Here is a 17044-nt window from a genome sequence, read left to right on the forward strand (position 1 = left end):
AGGCCAGGATATACTTAGATCTGCAAAAGGACAGCTCTGGAGGGGTAGATCCCCAACTGGAGAGCTCTAGAGGCTGGAGCTGCAATAAGACAGCTCAGCCCTGGAGGAAAGGTGTCCTGACTCTCAGGAAGTGAGGCTACCTGAAGCTGGGGTGTGGTGGGAGATGGTTTCCCTGCAGGATATAGGGATCCTGCTCCTCTCCTGGAGAGCCACTACAGCTGAGATCTGCTCTGTTCCCTTATGGGAGCTTCCTAGCAGAGCTATCTGCTTCTTCTCCTGCCCAAGATGTTTCTTTTGCTAACACTCTGCTAAAGGGAAGCCAGCTGCAGAAATGTAGCAATTTCTTCAGCTGGAGGAAAAGTAGTTACAACTTTTCCTACAGCTGGCCTTGCTCAGCTCCCTTAAGGAACATCCTAGCAAGGTTCTTCTGTTCTGTTTGGCCTTGCTGAGGACCCCTAGAGGGCTCTCAGCAAGGTTTTTCAGCTCAGTCCTGGAAGGGACATCCCGCCAGGTTCTTCTACTCTGCAGGTTCTTCTACTCTGCGCTGACCAATGAAGGTCATCATCCAAGAATCTTTTGAGAAAGAGATTTGGAAAGGAGGAATCACTGAAGGGTGGAGAGGCTTATATAGGGCTTCTTAGGGGCAGTTTTTCCAGGGATAAGGGGGATTGGTTAGTTTTTTCCTGCTCAGGGATTGGCCAGTTTAGCTGGTCAAGGGCAGAGATGGCTCTGCCTTCATGGCCAAACTGTGTTTCTTTCACTGGTCCTTTTTAGCTTTTTGACTCTAATCTTAGGACCAGGGCATATTTCTTTCACTGACTGATCCTAGGGACAAAGTGTGTTTCTTTGACACTAGGGATAAAGATTTTTTTTCCTGACCCAGGCCTCAAATACAGGGTGTGTTTCTTTCGCTGGCACTGGGTTCAGAGTCAGGGTGCTCTGTGATTGGTTGGTTTCCTGCCCCAGTTGTCCCTTTTACTCTACAGTAACGACCAGCTGAGGACAAGAACGCAGCTACTTAGCCCCAGGTATTTCCAACTTGGGCAACTAACACTCTCCCATTCCCCCCCCCCCTCCCCTCTGCCATTGCTGTCTTCTGCACAGGCGTGGCCTTGGCTTGCTGCAGGTACACATCCTGGAGCTACCAGCCAGTCGCCCTGCCCCAAATCACGTAGGACCACGCAGCGCACAGCACAACGGCCGGAACCGCCTCTGCAGCTGGACTTGCGCGCGCAGCGCCTTCCTGGCCTGCGGGGGGCGGAGCCCACTTGGGGGCGGGGCGCGCTCGTGGCAACCATTCCGTGGTCCCCAAGTGCCGCTGTTCCTGCGAGACTGTTCTAGGGGTACGAGCCCGACTGCGAGGTGAGTGTGTTGCGGACTGTCTGACTTAGTAGTTGTCCTCCGCCTGCTGTCCCTTGGAACGGCGGGCTGTGGGGTCCCAGGCCGAGAGCAGTAGTCTGGTCCCTTTGGGCTCTGGAGGCCGGAATCGGGGACAAGGGGCTGGACCTTGGCCGCAAGAGTTCCTTCTCCCCGTAGCTTTGGAAGATCTTTGGTCGTCTGGGACTCTGGGGGATCACAGTGGGGACGGAGGTGGTGCAGTCAGAGAGGCCATAGCCACCAGGACTTTACACCCTGCGTGAGAGCCAGGATCCCTGTAGAGTGGGCACGCTGCGGAGAGCAGCATCTCCTGGAGGCCTAGCCTGGAAGTCCAGACCCCAAGGCTACTTAGCGACCTTGGTGAGGATGCTCGGCCTTCCCAGAGGCGGCAGAAAGCCAATGCGTGTCAGTGGAACACAGCTGTCACCAGGCCACAAATAGCCGCTCAACATGACTGGTGGCTGCCCCCCCCCCCCCCCCCCCATTTGGAAGGCAAACGAGGAAATCTGCTCATGGTCTCCTTGGTTGATGGCGAAGTCGCTGCCAGGTCTGCTGGAAGGACTTTCCCTTTAGGGGGCAGAACGAGGTGTTAGGAAGTCAGGCTAGCCATATGAGCATCAGGTAGAGAGGGGCCTATAGCCTTTGTCCCCACGCTGGGACCTGGTATTGGGTCCTGGAATCACGCAATTAGCGGGGAGCAGACCACGGAAGTCTACTAACTAGAAGCAACTTTATTCAAAAACACTGCTGGAGCGGCGGGGTGGGGGTGGGGAGACGGACGACGACTTCTAACTAGCTAGAAAATTATTTGGTTCCCCGAGAAAGAAATATAAGCTTTTTTTATAGTCAAAGGTTATGCATAGGACAGAGAATACATAATGGTATTTATGGTGTCTTGGCATCTTAGCATCTAGGGAGTGCTGTCCTCTGAGCTTGAGCTTGGAGATTCATGGCATTTCAGGAAGATCTTCCTGAGCTCGAACTAGGGGATTTACGACCTCTGATAACAGGGTGTTTGTTCAAAATGTTCCCTTGTCTGGGAGAATGCAGGGCAAAGGGTTAAAGCAGCTATCAGTCCTCATGCAATCAGAAATATGTGTGTAGGCTATAAGCATACAATTTTTTTCATATTCCTGGACTTCTCGCGGGAACTCTGAAGAGCATTGGCTCACCACTACTGCTTCAGGCATGTCTCCTTTACTTAAGCTTCCTTGATAAGTAGCTAGTGTTTTCCTGTGGAGGCCCCTTCAGTCCATCCACAGGTGCTGATTTTACAGTCTCCTCCCTAGGAGAGTCTTCTGTGTTTGAGCCTGGGTGCTATGGGTAGTGGTCTCTTGAATGAGATGGGCAGGCAATGATGAAGATCGGCAGGAGTGCTCTGAACAGAGGAGACTTGGAAACTAAATGGAACCTAGAAAGGGAAGATAGATTCAGGGACAGAGGTCTCAGTGAAGAGTCCACAGAGCAGAAGACATGAAGCTGGATTAGCATTTTAGAGTCCAAAGGAGTCCTGGGGGATATGGCAACTGCCGGGAAACAACTTTCTGGTGAGGCTGGGGTGAGGGGTGTTTTCAGAAACTTCAGTTAAACATAGACCATGAAAGCTATGTGGTTTAGTTTCAAGACCCCATCAGCCAAATAACCAATTTTCTTCCTAGCTTGTCACCTGTAAGATGAGGCTCCCTCGGTACCTTTTCAGGTATGTAGGAAGTCCACTACTAGATAGCAGATGTCAGGCCAGCTAGAAGTGTTTGCAGTGTTGTGTTCCTTAAAACCTCGGGATAACTGGGCCTTCGAAGAGGAGGAAGTGAAGGTTCGGAGAGACTTTAGCCTGCTCAAGGTAGCACAGTCTAGAAATGCCAGGGAACTGGAATTATTTCAGGAGAGAATCTCTATTTACCAGGCATTTAAGGACATTGCAATGAGGATAGGTGTTTGAACTATTTTCCCGGGAAGTATGCAACAGTTTTTAGTGGTGGCAGTGGTTATCAAATGACTATTTCTTGCTCAAAGAACTAGACATGGATTTCCCTATATCTTTGGCATATGTCTTTTAGTAGATTAGAAATGACCTTGGTAAGCAAATTTTTGCCCTGAGTTTCACTAAAGGCAAACTAATCAATCATTTGTGCTTATCACTGGGGGGAAGTCTTGCCAGTATTGTTTTCGTGAATATTATCTCATGAAACCCATTCAGGAACTTTAGAAAATGGCCAAGAAGTGAAGCATAATTTTACTCTGTGTGTCTATGTGTGGATTTTTAAAAAAGATTTGTTTTGTTTTTAATAATGTGTGTATATCTTGTTTGAGGTATGTGCACGTGAATGCAGGTACCTGAGAGGTTAGATCCCCTAGAATTGGAATGAGAGGTTAGATCCCCTAGAACTGGAATGAGAGGCAGCTGTGCGTCACCCAATGTGGGTACTAAGAATTAAATTTGAGTCCCCTACAAGATCAGTATGTACTCTTAACTGCTGAGCTGTCTCTCTAGCCTTGTCTATGCGTTTTGTTTGTTTGCTTTCATTGTTTTGAGATGCGTTCTCACGTAGTTTAGGCTGGCCTCAAAGTTACTGTGTAGCTGAGATTGGTTTTGAACTCCTTATCTTCCTGAGTCTTATCCATCTAAATACTGGATTGTACCTGGGGCTATAAATCATGCCACCACATCCAGCTGTGATTTGAATCTTTCAATGAGAAAAGTTGGGTTTGTTAGTTACCGTTTATCTTCTTAAGAATTAATTTAAACCCTGATAATTTCAAGTCCCTTTTCTTCAGGGATTCATATATGAGCTTATTCTTGTTTTTGTTTTCAAAGCTGTTTTTAAAAGAAAGATGGAAAGCGGCACAGTTTTGCTGGAATCCAAATCTTCACCATTGAACCTTCTGCATGAGATGCACGAGCTCCGACTTCTGGGCCATCTTTGTGACGTCACAGTCAGAGTAGAGTATCAGGGTGTCTGTGAAGACTTCATGGCCCATAAAGCAGTGCTGGCAGCCACCAGCAAGTTTTTTAAGGAGGTGTTCCTGAATGAGAAAAGTGTGGACGGTACCAGGACTAATGTCTGCTTAAATGAACTTCAGGTCGTTGACTTTGCTTCATTTCTGGAGTTTGTCTATACGGCCAGGGTGCAGGTAGAAGAGGATCGGGTGCAGCGGATGCTGGAAGTGGCTGAAAAGCTAAAGTGTTTGGACCTGACTGAAACATGCTTTCAGCTCAAGAAGCAGATGCTGCAGTCAGTCCTCCTGGAATCCCAGAGTTTCCCTGAGTCTCAGGAGGTGGAGGCCAGCAGTGGCCCCCAGGTGAGTGTGACCCCTAGCTCCAAAGCAAGTGTACCAGGGGAGGATGCTCACTCCAGTGGCCTTGTTGATACCTCTGACTATCCAATAGAGAGTTTTGATAATGGCCTCTTGCCAGAAATACCATCCAGGAAGTGCAAGGAGAAATTAGACAAGAAGAAAGATGTGGCTAAGCCTCCCTACCCTAAAATCAGAAGACCTAGTGGGAGGCTAGCTGGAAGAAAAGTGTTTGTGGAAATCCCTAAAAAGAAATATACAAGAAGGCTCCGAGAGCAACAGACAAATGCGGAGGAGGAAGCTGCAGAGAATGACGGGTGTCCCCAGGACCAAAGCGCAGACCATGAAAGGACGGAGACGGAACCAGCTTCCAAAAGTGAGGCTTCCCCTGCTGGTGTGAAACTGGAGGAAAGCCTGCAGAAAGCGGAGGGGGAGAAGGAGGATGAAGAAGGGAAGGATGGGGAGAAGAAGAGTAACTTCCAGTGCACAGTCTGTGAGAAGGCCTTCCTGTATGAGAAGAGTTTCCTGAAACATATCAGGCACCACCACGGCATGGCCACCGAAGTAGTGTACCGATGTGACACCTGTGGCCAGACCTTTGCCAACCGCTGCAACCTGAAGAGCCACCAGCGCCACGTGCACAGCAGTGAGCGCCACTTTCCGTGTGAGCTGTGTGCAAAGAAGTTCAAGCGCAAGAAGGACGTGAAACGGCATGTGCTGCAGGTGCACGAGGGTGGTGGTGAGCGGCACCGCTGCGACCTGTGTGGCAAGGGCTTGAGCTCCAAGACTTCTCTGCGGATGCACGAGCGCACACACACGGGCGACAGGCCCTATGGCTGCACCAAGTGTGAGGCCAAGTTCTCACAGCCCTCAGCGCTGAAGACCCACATGAGGTGCGACTGCCTGGGAATATTGCTGTATATAGCAGGGCCGTCCTTCGTGCAGGGATGTGAGTTCCCAAGTACTAGAGGGTTCCTGAGTGCTAAAGTGCACGGGGTGGTTGGAGATGGCTGTAGGGCGTGGACCAGCATGTTTGTGTCTGTGGGTCTTCGTTTCCCCACTGGTGCTATCTAAGGACTTGGGAAATTGAGGCAACATTGAATCCTCTTTGGAGGTGTGGAGGTCTGGGAAATGGTTCTTTGGCCCTTCCTCCCAAGCATGGAGGCCAGGGTACAGCAGAACCATCCAGCACACTGGGTGCTATGTGCCTGGCCTCCAGGTGGCCTGAGGTCTCAAGATGCTCTGTATTTGAACAAGAGCTGGGCTTTCTCTTCACTCAGTTCCACTGAAGTTCTGTGAGATGAGCTGTAGCGCTGCAGACACTTCTCTAGCGGTCTTTCAGTGGTTGATCTAAGAATTAGGAGCTAAGAATCAGACAACATTTTTTCATTTTTTTAAAGGTATTTATTTTTATTTCATGTATACGGCGTTTGGCCTGCATGTACGTATGTGTACCATGTAAGTGCCTGGTGCCTTCAGAGGTCAGAAGGCAAATGTCAGATCCCCTGGAACTGAAGTAACCAATGGTTGTGAGCTACATGTGGATGCTGGGAACTGAATGCTGGTCCTCTGCCGGAGCAGCAAGTGCCCTTGCCTGCTGAGCCATCTCTCCAGCCTCTGAACAATGCTTTCTGTTTGTTTTCAGACTATAGGTGGATAGTGAGTTCTCATATTTGTTTCCTTACAGGATTTTCTTTGTTGTTGTTTTAGACCAGCAGCTCTTGCCCCATGAGTTGTAATCCCTTTTGTGAGGATATGTCCAGTGACCCTTTCATAGAGGTTGATATCAGATGTTTATAATTTGTAACAGTAGCAAAATTACTAATGAAGTAATATTGAAAATAATTTTGTGGTTGGGGGTCACCACACTATGAGGAACTGTATTAAAGGATCACAGCATTAGGAAGGGTGAGAACCACTGGTTTAGACAATTTCTCGCTGTGTAGTTCTTGTTGGTCTGAACTTGACTGTAGACTGTGCTTGCTTTAGATTTTCAGTGGTGGGTCTGCCTCTGCCTCCCAAGTGCTGGGATCAAAGGCATGTGTCTCGTTATAGTTCTAAGTATATATATTCTCATTCCTGCTGAGCAGTTGAATTTTCTACTGTATTCTGTCTTTGCCTTCCAACCTACAACAGATTGTGGGGAGGGAGCATGGTGGCACAGACTGTGGGGAGGGAACATGGTGGCTGTCAATGTTCAATTTGCCTGAGTTCAAAGTGCTTGTATATAGTGTACTCAGCAGATCATGGCGATTGCCATACCATTCTGTCTGTAACTGAAATAATCCTGTGTGCTTCTCAGCACTCTGAGAGCAGATTCTCTCTTTAGGCTGGTGAGACTGGTCATGTGTTAGGAAATGATGGCAAAATGTTTGGTCATATGGTACTTTGTCAGCAGTAGTTCCTAAGCTTATTCCAAATGAGGAAGCTTCAAATATTAAGTGATACCCTTTAATAGTAAAGTATCCAAAGGGACTTTCTGCCTCCAGTGCTGCATAGCATGAATAGGCCGAGGGGAGAGGTAGGAGCTGCTCAGTGGCTCTACTCTGGTATGTGGAACTAAGGAAGATAGCATCGTCGGGTCTTGTACGGAAACTCCATTTGTGTCGGGATTATGGTAAACTATTTTTTTTTCAAGGTGGGGTTTTTCTGTATAGCCCTGGCCATCCTGGATCTTGCTCTATAGACCAGGCTGGCCTCAAAATCAGAGATTCACCTGTATCTACTTCCCTAGTGCTGGGATTAAAGGTGTAAGGCATGGGCCACCACCACCAAGCATATGGTGAACTCTTGATTATCCCATCAGTTTTCTCAGCTCTCTTGGAGGAAATGGTTTTGCACAATACAGAGGAAATTGGAGATTGTATTGCAAAGTGACCTTTGAAATATACCCTGAGTTATCATCTGAATGTTGTACTTTCAGAATTCATACAGGGGAAAGACCTTTTATCTGTGATGAATGTGGTGCAAGATTCACTCAGAACCACATGCTGATTTATCATAAAAGGTGCCACACAGGTAAATACCCACGCTGTTGTGATTGACTGTCTTTCCTAGCTATAGAAGAAAGCTGCAGTTGCTTATTATAAGTTGGCATCCACCATGGCAGGACAGGTTATATGAAGCTTTTCTACCTAGTAAGAGAGGACTGCAGACCAACCTGCTGCCTGCAGTGCTGCTGTACAGGCGACACATAGTCTGTGCCAGTAGGTCCTAAAATAGGGCACACGGGTCTTAGATACCTAGAGGTAAGAAACAGTTCCTATTGTAACTTCATCTCTAGGAGTCTGTCCTAAACAAATTATCCAAAATCTGAGAAAGCTGTGTGATCAGCTCTCTTCTTGCTATGTTTAATAACAATTGGGAACAACATGATGGACCAACTGCAAGGAAATGTTCCAACGGGCTGGAAATCCATGCCCTACTCATGACCTGGTCTGAGAGGCAGGACTCTTGAATTATGGGCACATCTGTGCTTGAATGTTGACTGTAACAATGAACAGTTAAACATGGTCAGTGCCAACTGTTGAAAAACCTGGACAGAAACCAGGAGCAAATACTTACATGATAAACAATCATACTTAGAGAGGAGATTACCTCTATTTTAAGTTGGCTTTATTCTAGCTCAGCATTGCAGTCCTGTGGTTGAAATTTTGATGTAAACAGGACACAGAACCCAGCCCATCAGCGTGTCCTGTACTGACTCATCCAGGCCTTGCTTTGCTTGCACTGTCTAGATCTAAGCACTCACACTGGCCGCCCTGACAGCTGAGGTGTGGACCATGTGTTCCAGGAATGCAGAACACCGCTGGAAGCTGCGGAGGAGTCAGCGGCACATCACAGATTTCATTAGAGTTGGTCATTGTATATGGCTATTAATGCATTAACATTTTATGAAGGCCAGTGTTTTAATGTTTGTAAAATGAGGAGCACACCAGTTGACTCCATGAGTGAGTTGGAAGAATGAACAGAGAACTTACAACATTGAAATTGCCCTGCAGTCTGGTCAAGTCGACTGGTGTGCCAGCCTAGAAGCTGCTTGATAGTCCATTGTGAGGGACTTTTGTTCTGATAAGGAGCTACAGAAACACTATTGAAAATAATCCAACAAACCCCCAAAGTTGTAAAAATTTTCTTATTTTCAGTAACGAAATTTGTTAACTTTGAGCTGTCCGAACAGTAATCATTGATTCTAGTCCAGTGGATTGCTGCTTGGATTTCCCAGGATAGTCACCACGTTTAGCAAGTAGCAAGAGTAATGTGTTTGATGTTTAATTAGGAAATGTCTGGCGCTGCGTGCCATGGTGTAGAGAGGAGACCAGCAGGGGTTCTTAATGACTATGTCTACTTTTGTCTTATCTCATGTAGGTGAAAGGCCTTTCATGTGTGAGACATGTGGCAAGAGTTTTGCTTCTAAGGAGTACTTAAAACACCATAATAGAATCCACACTGGATCTAAACCCTTTAAATGTGAAGTGTGTTTGCGGACCTTTGCCCAGCGGAATTCCCTTTACCAGCATGCTAAAATCCACACAGGTATGGCTGCACAGTGCCAGAGAAGAGTTCAGTCTGGCAAGGAAAACAGTTCACAAGTTTTAGATGTATTACAAAGCCACTTGGAGAGTGTTGCTTTGGTGTGCTGTGACTATATTAACTTCCCGAGGTGGGGGGACTGATAGTGACTCCAAGTTTCCCAGGCTTCCTTCTCTCATGGTGGGAAAAGCATGGCCAGGTTCAAGGCATCAGGAAATTAGGGATCCTCATATTGTATAGACTAGAGAGGACTAGCTGGAACCAGAGGCTGGTATAATCTTAAAGATCTGCTCTACTAACCTCCTTCAGCCACCCAGGAAGTAGCCAGTTTGTAAAGATTCCATAGCCTTCAAATAGTGAGCAGCCTGAGAATTAAGACCACAACACTGTGAGGCACATTTCAAATTCATTCCGAATCGAAGCTTTAGGAGAAAATGGTCAAACTCTGTTAGAGTGATTTTATTTATTGAGACAATTTCTCTGTGTAACAGCCCTAGTTGTCCTGGAACTAGCTCTTAGAGACCAGGCTGGCCTTGAACTCACAGAGATTCGCCTGCCTTTGCCTGGGATTAAAGTGTGTGCCACCACCACCTGGCTATAATCACATTTTTAAAGTGATTTTTTAAGTTAAAGTATAATTATATATGATAGTATTTTTAAACTTTTCACTCCCTCCTGGGCTTTTGACTGGCCATATAGCCTTGTACATGCTATATGAGTACTGTGCCACTATATTAATTCGTGGACCCCTATTTTTATGTTTTCATTTTTGAGACAGATTTTCATACAGCCCTTGAACTTGCTCTGTAGCCCATGACCTTCAATTCCTGATCATCCTCTCTCTACCGCACAAGTGTTGGGTTACTGGCCTGGCTTCCCACATGGCTTTTATGCTTTTGAGTTTATAGTTTTTGTTTGTCTTATTGTTGTTTTAATTAAGTTTATTTTGTGCATGTATGTGTGTGGGTGACTAAGTGCCTCGACACACGTGGAGGTCAGAGGACAACTGTGGGAGTTGGTTCTTGCCTCTCACTATGTAGGTCCTGGAGATTGAACTCAGATCTTCCAGTTTGCTGGCAGGTACTTTTACTTACTGAGCCACCTTATCTGCCCAGTTTCTGGTTCTGATAAACTGAAAATCGAGAACACTTTAGTATGCAAATGGGGGACAGTCTGTGTGCAGCATGGGTGCCTATTGAGAGGGCACACAGCTTCCTGTGGTGCGTCAGCTTGAGCGTGATGCTTGAATGGATGCAAGTCTTTCCCATATAAACCGGGAGAAAGAATGGATGTTACTGTACACACGTGCACACAACATGCTATTTGTTATTAGGACAGTGTATTACTAGGGCTACTGGTTTGTATTTCACACAGTGTCAGCTGCCTGCACAGAACTGACCTATTCTTGGTACAGTTGTAAGTTCTTGGGTATTACAGTATAGTTGATTGGCATCTCCACCAGGTGCCACTTCCTTGAGTTGTTGTGGTATAGCTTTCCCTTTTGGGGAGTGCTCAGGCTATGCAGATGTGTATCCAGCGTTAAGTAAAGTAGACTGAGAACTGGCTGAGTAGTTTCCTTCTCTCTGTGTTCAGGAGAGCGGCCTTATTGTTGTGACCAGTGTGGGAAGCAGTTCACCCAGGTAAATGCCCTTCAGCGCCACCATCGCATCCACACGGGAGAGAAACCGTTCATGTGCAATGCGTGTGGGCGAACATTTACTGACAAGTCCACTCTCCGGAGGCACACCTCGGTAAGTGATGGGTAGGCTGTTTAAAAATAAAGCCCTTCTGGTCTAGGTTGCTAGCCCTGAATACCTGTCATTATTCCCATCCAGAGAGTCCAAGGTTCTCTCTCTCCTGAATGTCCTGCAGTGACATCCAGGGAATAAGGTGGAAGGCTAAGGCCCCCTACTGCAAAGTCTATGCCAAATACTTCCTTGCAGAGGCTGCTGTACTAATTTAGTAATTAGTGCCAGGGTGGTCCACTAGAAAGCATATTTAAAAACCAGGGAGTGCTTGTTCTTTTTTGTAATTAAAAATCATTTTTTTTTAATATTTACTTTTTGATTGAGAGACAGTCTAGCTCTGTAGTCCAGGCTGACCTCGGACCCAGCATGACCCTCCTGTCTCTGACTCCCATATGCTAGGATTATTTTTTTTTTAATGGGTGTGTATCAAGGTGCCAGGCCCTGAAGAGAAAATATTGTTTTAGAAGATGCATGTATTACTAATAAGTATCTGTAAGTTGGGAGACTTAGAAACACATAAAGTGACTTTTGTTTTATTTGTAGATACATGATAAGAATACGCCGTGGAAGTCTTTCCTTGTCATTGTAGATGGCTCACCTAAGAATGACGAAGGACATACGACAGAACAACCCGATGATGAATATGTATCGCCCAAACTTTCAGGTAGATTATTATCTTTTGGTGAAAATAGCCATTTTAACAACGTATTGGAAGTTCAAGGCAGTGTGCCTGCCGTGCAGGAGAATAATTCCACAGACACTGCTTGCAAAACAGTGGTGTCTCAGGATGCTCTTCTCACCACTACCATCAGTGAGCTTGGTGAGCTGACGTCACAGACCGGCTCAATACCTGCACACCTTCCCACCTTGACCAACATGGAGTGAGAGCCTGAAGTTGTGTGCTGAACAGTCTGTGTAATTGCCGCATTCCAGGTGACGCCAGGGGCTGAGAAAAAAGTTGTCTAGTTGTCTATCCAGAGATATAGGCAAGACTGGCCTTGAACATTTCCCCAAACTTCCACGACCTTGCACGCCTGTACCACACTTAAAGCTTTTCCGGAAACGTTCTGATCTGCATGATCTTAGCTACATTTCATCAACAAATATGGCACTTAGCACTGACCCCTTAACCCTGGCGTAGCTGTACCTGTCAGTCACACTAATGCTTGATTCCCTTGATGTCTAAGCCACTGCTTGTCCTAATCACAGAGTACACAGCATTGACCCAGCTTGGGAAGGTGCTGTTCGTGGTCTAGTTTCGCCCTGCCTTATACTTCTACGTGTGTTTACTTCACTCTGATCCTCTTAGGGCATTTTTCTACAAAGTTAGCTATTTCTTCCTTACCAAGATAAAAGAAAATAGGATTTGTTCTGGGGATCCTAAGATGGAGCTGAAGGTTGCATTTGTTCCTCCCTAATCCTCTATTTGTACACACGAAGAGGAAATGACACACTGAACGTTTCCGTGTAGTACCTTAGCATGTGTGCAGGTAGGGAGTTGGTCATAAAATTCAACCTGGGATGAGATGTGGCTGTTAATTTCATTCCCTAAATCAGATTAAGTCAAAGCTGTCCTACCAAAGAATCTCACAAAATAGTTGTCTCGTTTGCAGAGGTGTGAGAAATGAAGAGGAGGTGTCAGAACATTTGACTAGTCGCATTTTCACAACCAGCCTGCTGAGTGAGCCTGGCAAATCTCAAGGACTTCTGCCAGGCTTTTCTAGAACGTCCAGAGTCCCCACAGTGGAAGGTGACACAGACTAGTAACTGCTACAAAGCCACCTCTTTAGGAGCATGTAAGGAGCTAGAGCAGTAGTTCTCAACCTGTGGGTAGTGACCCTGCCATGGGTTTCTATAGCATATTAACATTACAATTCAGAACAGCAGCATAATTACAGCTATTAAAGTAGCAACACAAGGAATTTTAGGGTTGGAGGTAACCACAACATGAAGAACTGTATTAAAGGGTCACAGAATTAGGACGGTTGAGAACCACTGATTTAGAGGGTACCAGAAGCCTTGGCATGCTCAATTCCTATGCCTTTTTTTTGGGGGGGGGGATTTTTTCGAGACAGGGTTTCTCTGTAGTTTTTGGTGCCTGTCCTGGAACTAGCTCTTGTAGACCAGGCTGGCCTCGAACTCACAGAGATCCGCCTGCTTCTGCCCCCCGAGTGCTGGGATCAAAGGCCTGTGCCACCACCGCCCGGCTCAATTCCTATGCCTTAACCAGTGGATAAAGAACCAGAAATGTCTCCAATGTTCCTTTGGCTTTCTCATGCTGAATTATTGCTCAGCAAACTTCACTATGAAAAATGCATTCTGTGGCATTTGCTATTCCTGATGTATGAACACAGGGCCTTGGGTATGTGGGCATTCGCCATGTGTGACCCGTAAGCATTAATTTTAAGAGCGCCTTAATGGGAGAATTATTCTGCTTTCTAGTTGATGTTTCCTGTTTTTAACTTATTAAGCTTGCTGTGAGAACACTCTAGTTTCTAAGAGGAAGATACCTTAAGTTCAGAATGAAGACAGAGCACTGTAATAGAAACTGAGGGTCCTTCCACAGTGCTGACTTTGTGGTAACACCTTCAAGAAAGCTGTTAAAGCCACCAAAAGGTGTTCCAGGCACTTCTAGTATTTCGGACTTGCTCTTGAAGGTTCAGGGCTGAATTATCTCACATTCAGTTGTGACCTGGCTGTCTTAGTTGTGTTTACAGACTAGTGACTGCACATGATCATTTTACCCGCTAAGAGCAAACCTGCCCAGCTGATGAACTGTGTTATGGAATAAAGTCATCTTGATGAGAAGGAATTTAAACAATAGATTATTTTGTTACTTATTGGAAGAGCTGTCTTGAATTCGTTTCAAAGTTCTAAATAAAATTTAATGTGTTAATAAATGTCTTTGTAAAGGCTCTGCATTTCTAAATTTATTTACATTACTCTAACATGGTCTGTAGAAAAAAAGATTCTTAACTGAAATTAGTCTAACTTGTTTAATAGCATGAACATTAAAACTTAAAATCAGGGTCTGTAGATTTTTATTTATATAATCACCACAGATGATTGACCTCCACAGTGTCAGACAGAAGAATGGCCCCTGCTTAGCAGTGGCCTGCGCTGAGCTGGGGAGCAGATAATGTAAAGGCACCCTACCAGTCTTTGCAGTGACAAGTCAGAGTGACCATGTGGCTATGTAGGTTTTTGTCTCTTCCCAAGAGAGGAAGGTGATCCTTAAGGACATAAACCTTGGCGCTAACACCACTTTGTGGTGTCTTCCTATCAATCCTAGCAGTTCATCTGTGAGAAAGCAAGGCTGCCTTCTGTGGGCTGGTTCCTGCTGTGTTCTGACAGCACAAACTCTCGGAGCAGGAGCATCGGGAGGGTCTGCCAAAGAGGTGACCTAGTGCTATTCCAACCATTCTTAACACAGCCTGAAAGAACCAGCTTTCAAACTGCACACAGGGCTCATAGGGAAAGTTCACAGCGAAGCCCAATCTGAAACGTTTTAAATCTGAGACACTTACGATTCCTTTCTTAATTCTCTCATGTTGTTGTGTCTTCTTTTGTTCTTCACAGCTTATATACCCAATAAAATCTTTCAGGCTATATAGGAGTCACACACAGAAATCACATTCCAGTTCTTAATTGATTAAAAACAGAGTCATCCTGATAATTCACAAGCAATATTTCTAAATAACTTGTCACAGAGTGAGGAAGGAACATTTTTTTTCTGAGCCAACTCTTTCATTGGCAGGCTGCAAATTATGGCAGTAAAGAATGAATCATTTTGTTATCTATCTAGAGAGGTACTCTTATAAGGAATTTTAAAGGAGTGTATAAACCTAAACTACTGAGGAGTCTAATAAAGGAATTGTGTACTATAACTATCCTTCTGAGTGTATAAATATTCTGAACTAACATTTGTGATCAGAAGTCATAATTGCTGGGCTTTCTTGGACTCAAGAGTGTCAGGTTTAGAGAGAGAGGTGTCCTAAATTCTTTATTATGGCCTCAGGTTACATAAATCTTTTACAGACAGCTCAGTCAGCACTACCTAAGGCATAGTGACACTAATAGCATTTTAAATCTCGAAATCACTTTCTGTCCTGCATGTAACTCAAGACCATAAAAAGAAACTTGTCTCTCTTGAGTCTATAAAATCAAATTATTTTCTGTAGCCCCAACCAGTTAAAATATCTTTTCCTGCAGTGTTTCTGAACAAAAGCTCGGTTTTGTTTGTTTGTTTGTTTTTGTTTCTGTCACTTATGCAATTCCAGGACCCAACATTTTTACACATAAAAAAGTTAGCTGGCTGAACTTTGAGTCTTTAGGATACATACCGGTATTATAAAACCAAGGTTAGGAATTTGTGCAGAGTTAATCATTATCCTAGGGTATCAGCCAGACCTAGCAAAGAAACTGCATTCAGCAATTAGGTTGCTTTGGCAGCTGGGGAAATTCAGCTATTTTCCTAATTGTCAACCTGAACTGTGATGTAAAGCAGCTCCTAGGATGAAATTAAGCCTTGACTGCATAGCATTTCTTTGTATTCATTATTATTCATCAGAACTCTGTGTAAGCTAACATTACAACTTACGGAGGGGTCATCTTCTTGACAATCCACAGATAAAAATGCCCACTAGATTAGGATGTATTCATGAGATGAACTGCTGTGAAACAATAATCTTGTACCCTGTAAAGATTTGTTACTTGTATTTTAATAAAATGCTGATTAGCCAGGGAAGTAGTATAGGTGGGGCGACGAGAACAGGAGAATTCTGGCAAGAGGAAAGAGTCAGTCTGCAGTCGTCACCCAGAAAAGAAACAAGATGAGAATGCCTCGCTGATAAAAGGTACTAAGCCATGTGGCTAAGACAGACAAGATTATGGATTAATGTAAGATGTAAGAATTAGTTAATAAGAAGCCTGAGCTAATAGGCCAACCAGTTTATAACTAATGTAGGCCTGTGTGTTTCTGTGGGACTCTGTCAACAATGAGCATACTACATACAGGGAAAAGTGCAGCAGTACACGTGAGGTCACAGACGGAAGCAGAAGACATTCTGGAGTCTGACACCTTGATTATTAATTACCATCTGCTGTTCTTATGACATGGCCCTCGGCACCTTTTGTGTTTCAACATAGTCCAAACTACAGAGGGCTCCACAGCCTTTGGTTTTACCAAAGTTTTCTGTAGTAGTTTAAAAAGTAGGTTAGGAAGTAGTGAGAACCTTTGGGTTTTTGCTGTTGGTAACTAAGGGAGATTGTAGATTAAATTTAACTTTCTAAAGATTTTATATATATATGGGTATTTTGCCTGCACGTTTGTATGTCTGTGTACTTCATGTGTGCCTGGTGCCCAAGGAGGCATCAGATACCCTGGAATGGGAGTTACAGACAGTTGTGAGCCACCATGTGATGCTAGGAATTCAGCCGGGGTCCACTGGAAGAGGAACCAGTCTTCTTAATCACCAAACCTTGGATCCAGTCACAATTTTAACTTGCTTAATGTCAGACCTTCGTAACTGTTCACTCTGGCCATTTGTACAAGCTAATGAAGCCAGGGTCCGACTTCTTCATGGTAAGGAAACCAACTGAGGAGAGACACTGGGGTCACCACACCTGCAGTGACCCAACAATTTCTGATAGCCTACCGCACATTCATTTTAAGTTGTGAATCTGCTTTAGCTCTGGCCAAGTTCTGTAACTCGCTGGCAAGGGGCTGTACTTCCCACCTCCAAGGGCAACAATAGTTCCTGTGGAGATACCTGCCTATAAGATGAATCAGGGAAGGGGAACATTGGGCTGCCAGGTCCCTCCCAGAACTCAACAGTTCCCTGCAGCCACTTTTCTGTTTGCCTTGCAAGTGACAGTGAAGCTCAAAGGATGCAAGGAAGGGAAGAGATGAACTTGGCAGCCACTGGCACCTGACTCGCAGCAAGAGAGGATACCAGGGTTTTTTCCCAAACCTCAGCCAGCAGAACCATTGGGTGAGCATGGCACAAAAAGCCTAGCATCAGTAATGTCAGTACTGTAAACTTGATCAGAACAACTTCAACTAGTTCTGGTAGCAAAGACTAGTCAAACCA

General features: G+C 45.2%; 1 protein-coding gene across 2 annotated transcripts; it reads left to right on the top strand.

Annotated features, from left to right (window-relative positions):
* Positions 1-1276: 1276 nt before the first annotated feature.
* Gzf1 (GDNF inducible zinc finger protein 1) lies at positions 1277-13867 on the top strand. Of its 2 annotated transcripts, XM_075962399.1 has the most exons (6): positions 1277-1362; positions 4193-5564; positions 7595-7689; positions 9040-9207; positions 10798-10955; positions 11496-13867. In XM_075962399.1, exons 2-6 carry the CDS (start codon positions 4210-4212, stop codon positions 11835-11837), a joined length of 2118 nt encoding a protein of 705 aa, XP_075818514.1. In that variant the 5' UTR covers positions 1277-1362; positions 4193-4209; the 3' UTR covers positions 11838-13867. The 2 variants fall into 2 exon arrangements, with proteins under 2 accessions (XP_075818514.1, XP_075818515.1); XM_075962400.1 differs by lacking the exon at positions 7595-7689 and having other exon boundaries at positions 4193-5620; positions 11496-13863.
* Positions 13868-17044: the final 3177 nt, after the last annotated feature.

Source organism: Microtus pennsylvanicus, chromosome 2 (assembly GCF_037038515.1).
Source record: "Microtus pennsylvanicus isolate mMicPen1 chromosome 2, mMicPen1.hap1, whole genome shotgun sequence".
In the NCBI taxonomy this organism is placed as follows: Eukaryota; Metazoa; Chordata; class Mammalia; order Rodentia; family Cricetidae; genus Microtus; species Microtus pennsylvanicus.

Excerpts from the sequence above, each read along its gene's own strand:
- Gzf1 (XM_075962399.1), top strand. The coding sequence starts at position 4,210 with ATGGAAAGCGGCACAGTTTTGCTGGAATCCAAATCTTCACCATTGAAC. Across the intron at positions 5,565-7,594 it reads GCGCTGAAGACCCACATGAG|AATTCATACAGGGGAAAGAC; the intron begins GTGCGACTGCCT and ends TTGTACTTTCAG. Across the intron at positions 10,956-11,495 it reads CTCTCCGGAGGCACACCTCG|ATACATGATAAGAATACGCC; the intron begins GTAAGTGATGGG and ends TTTTATTTGTAG.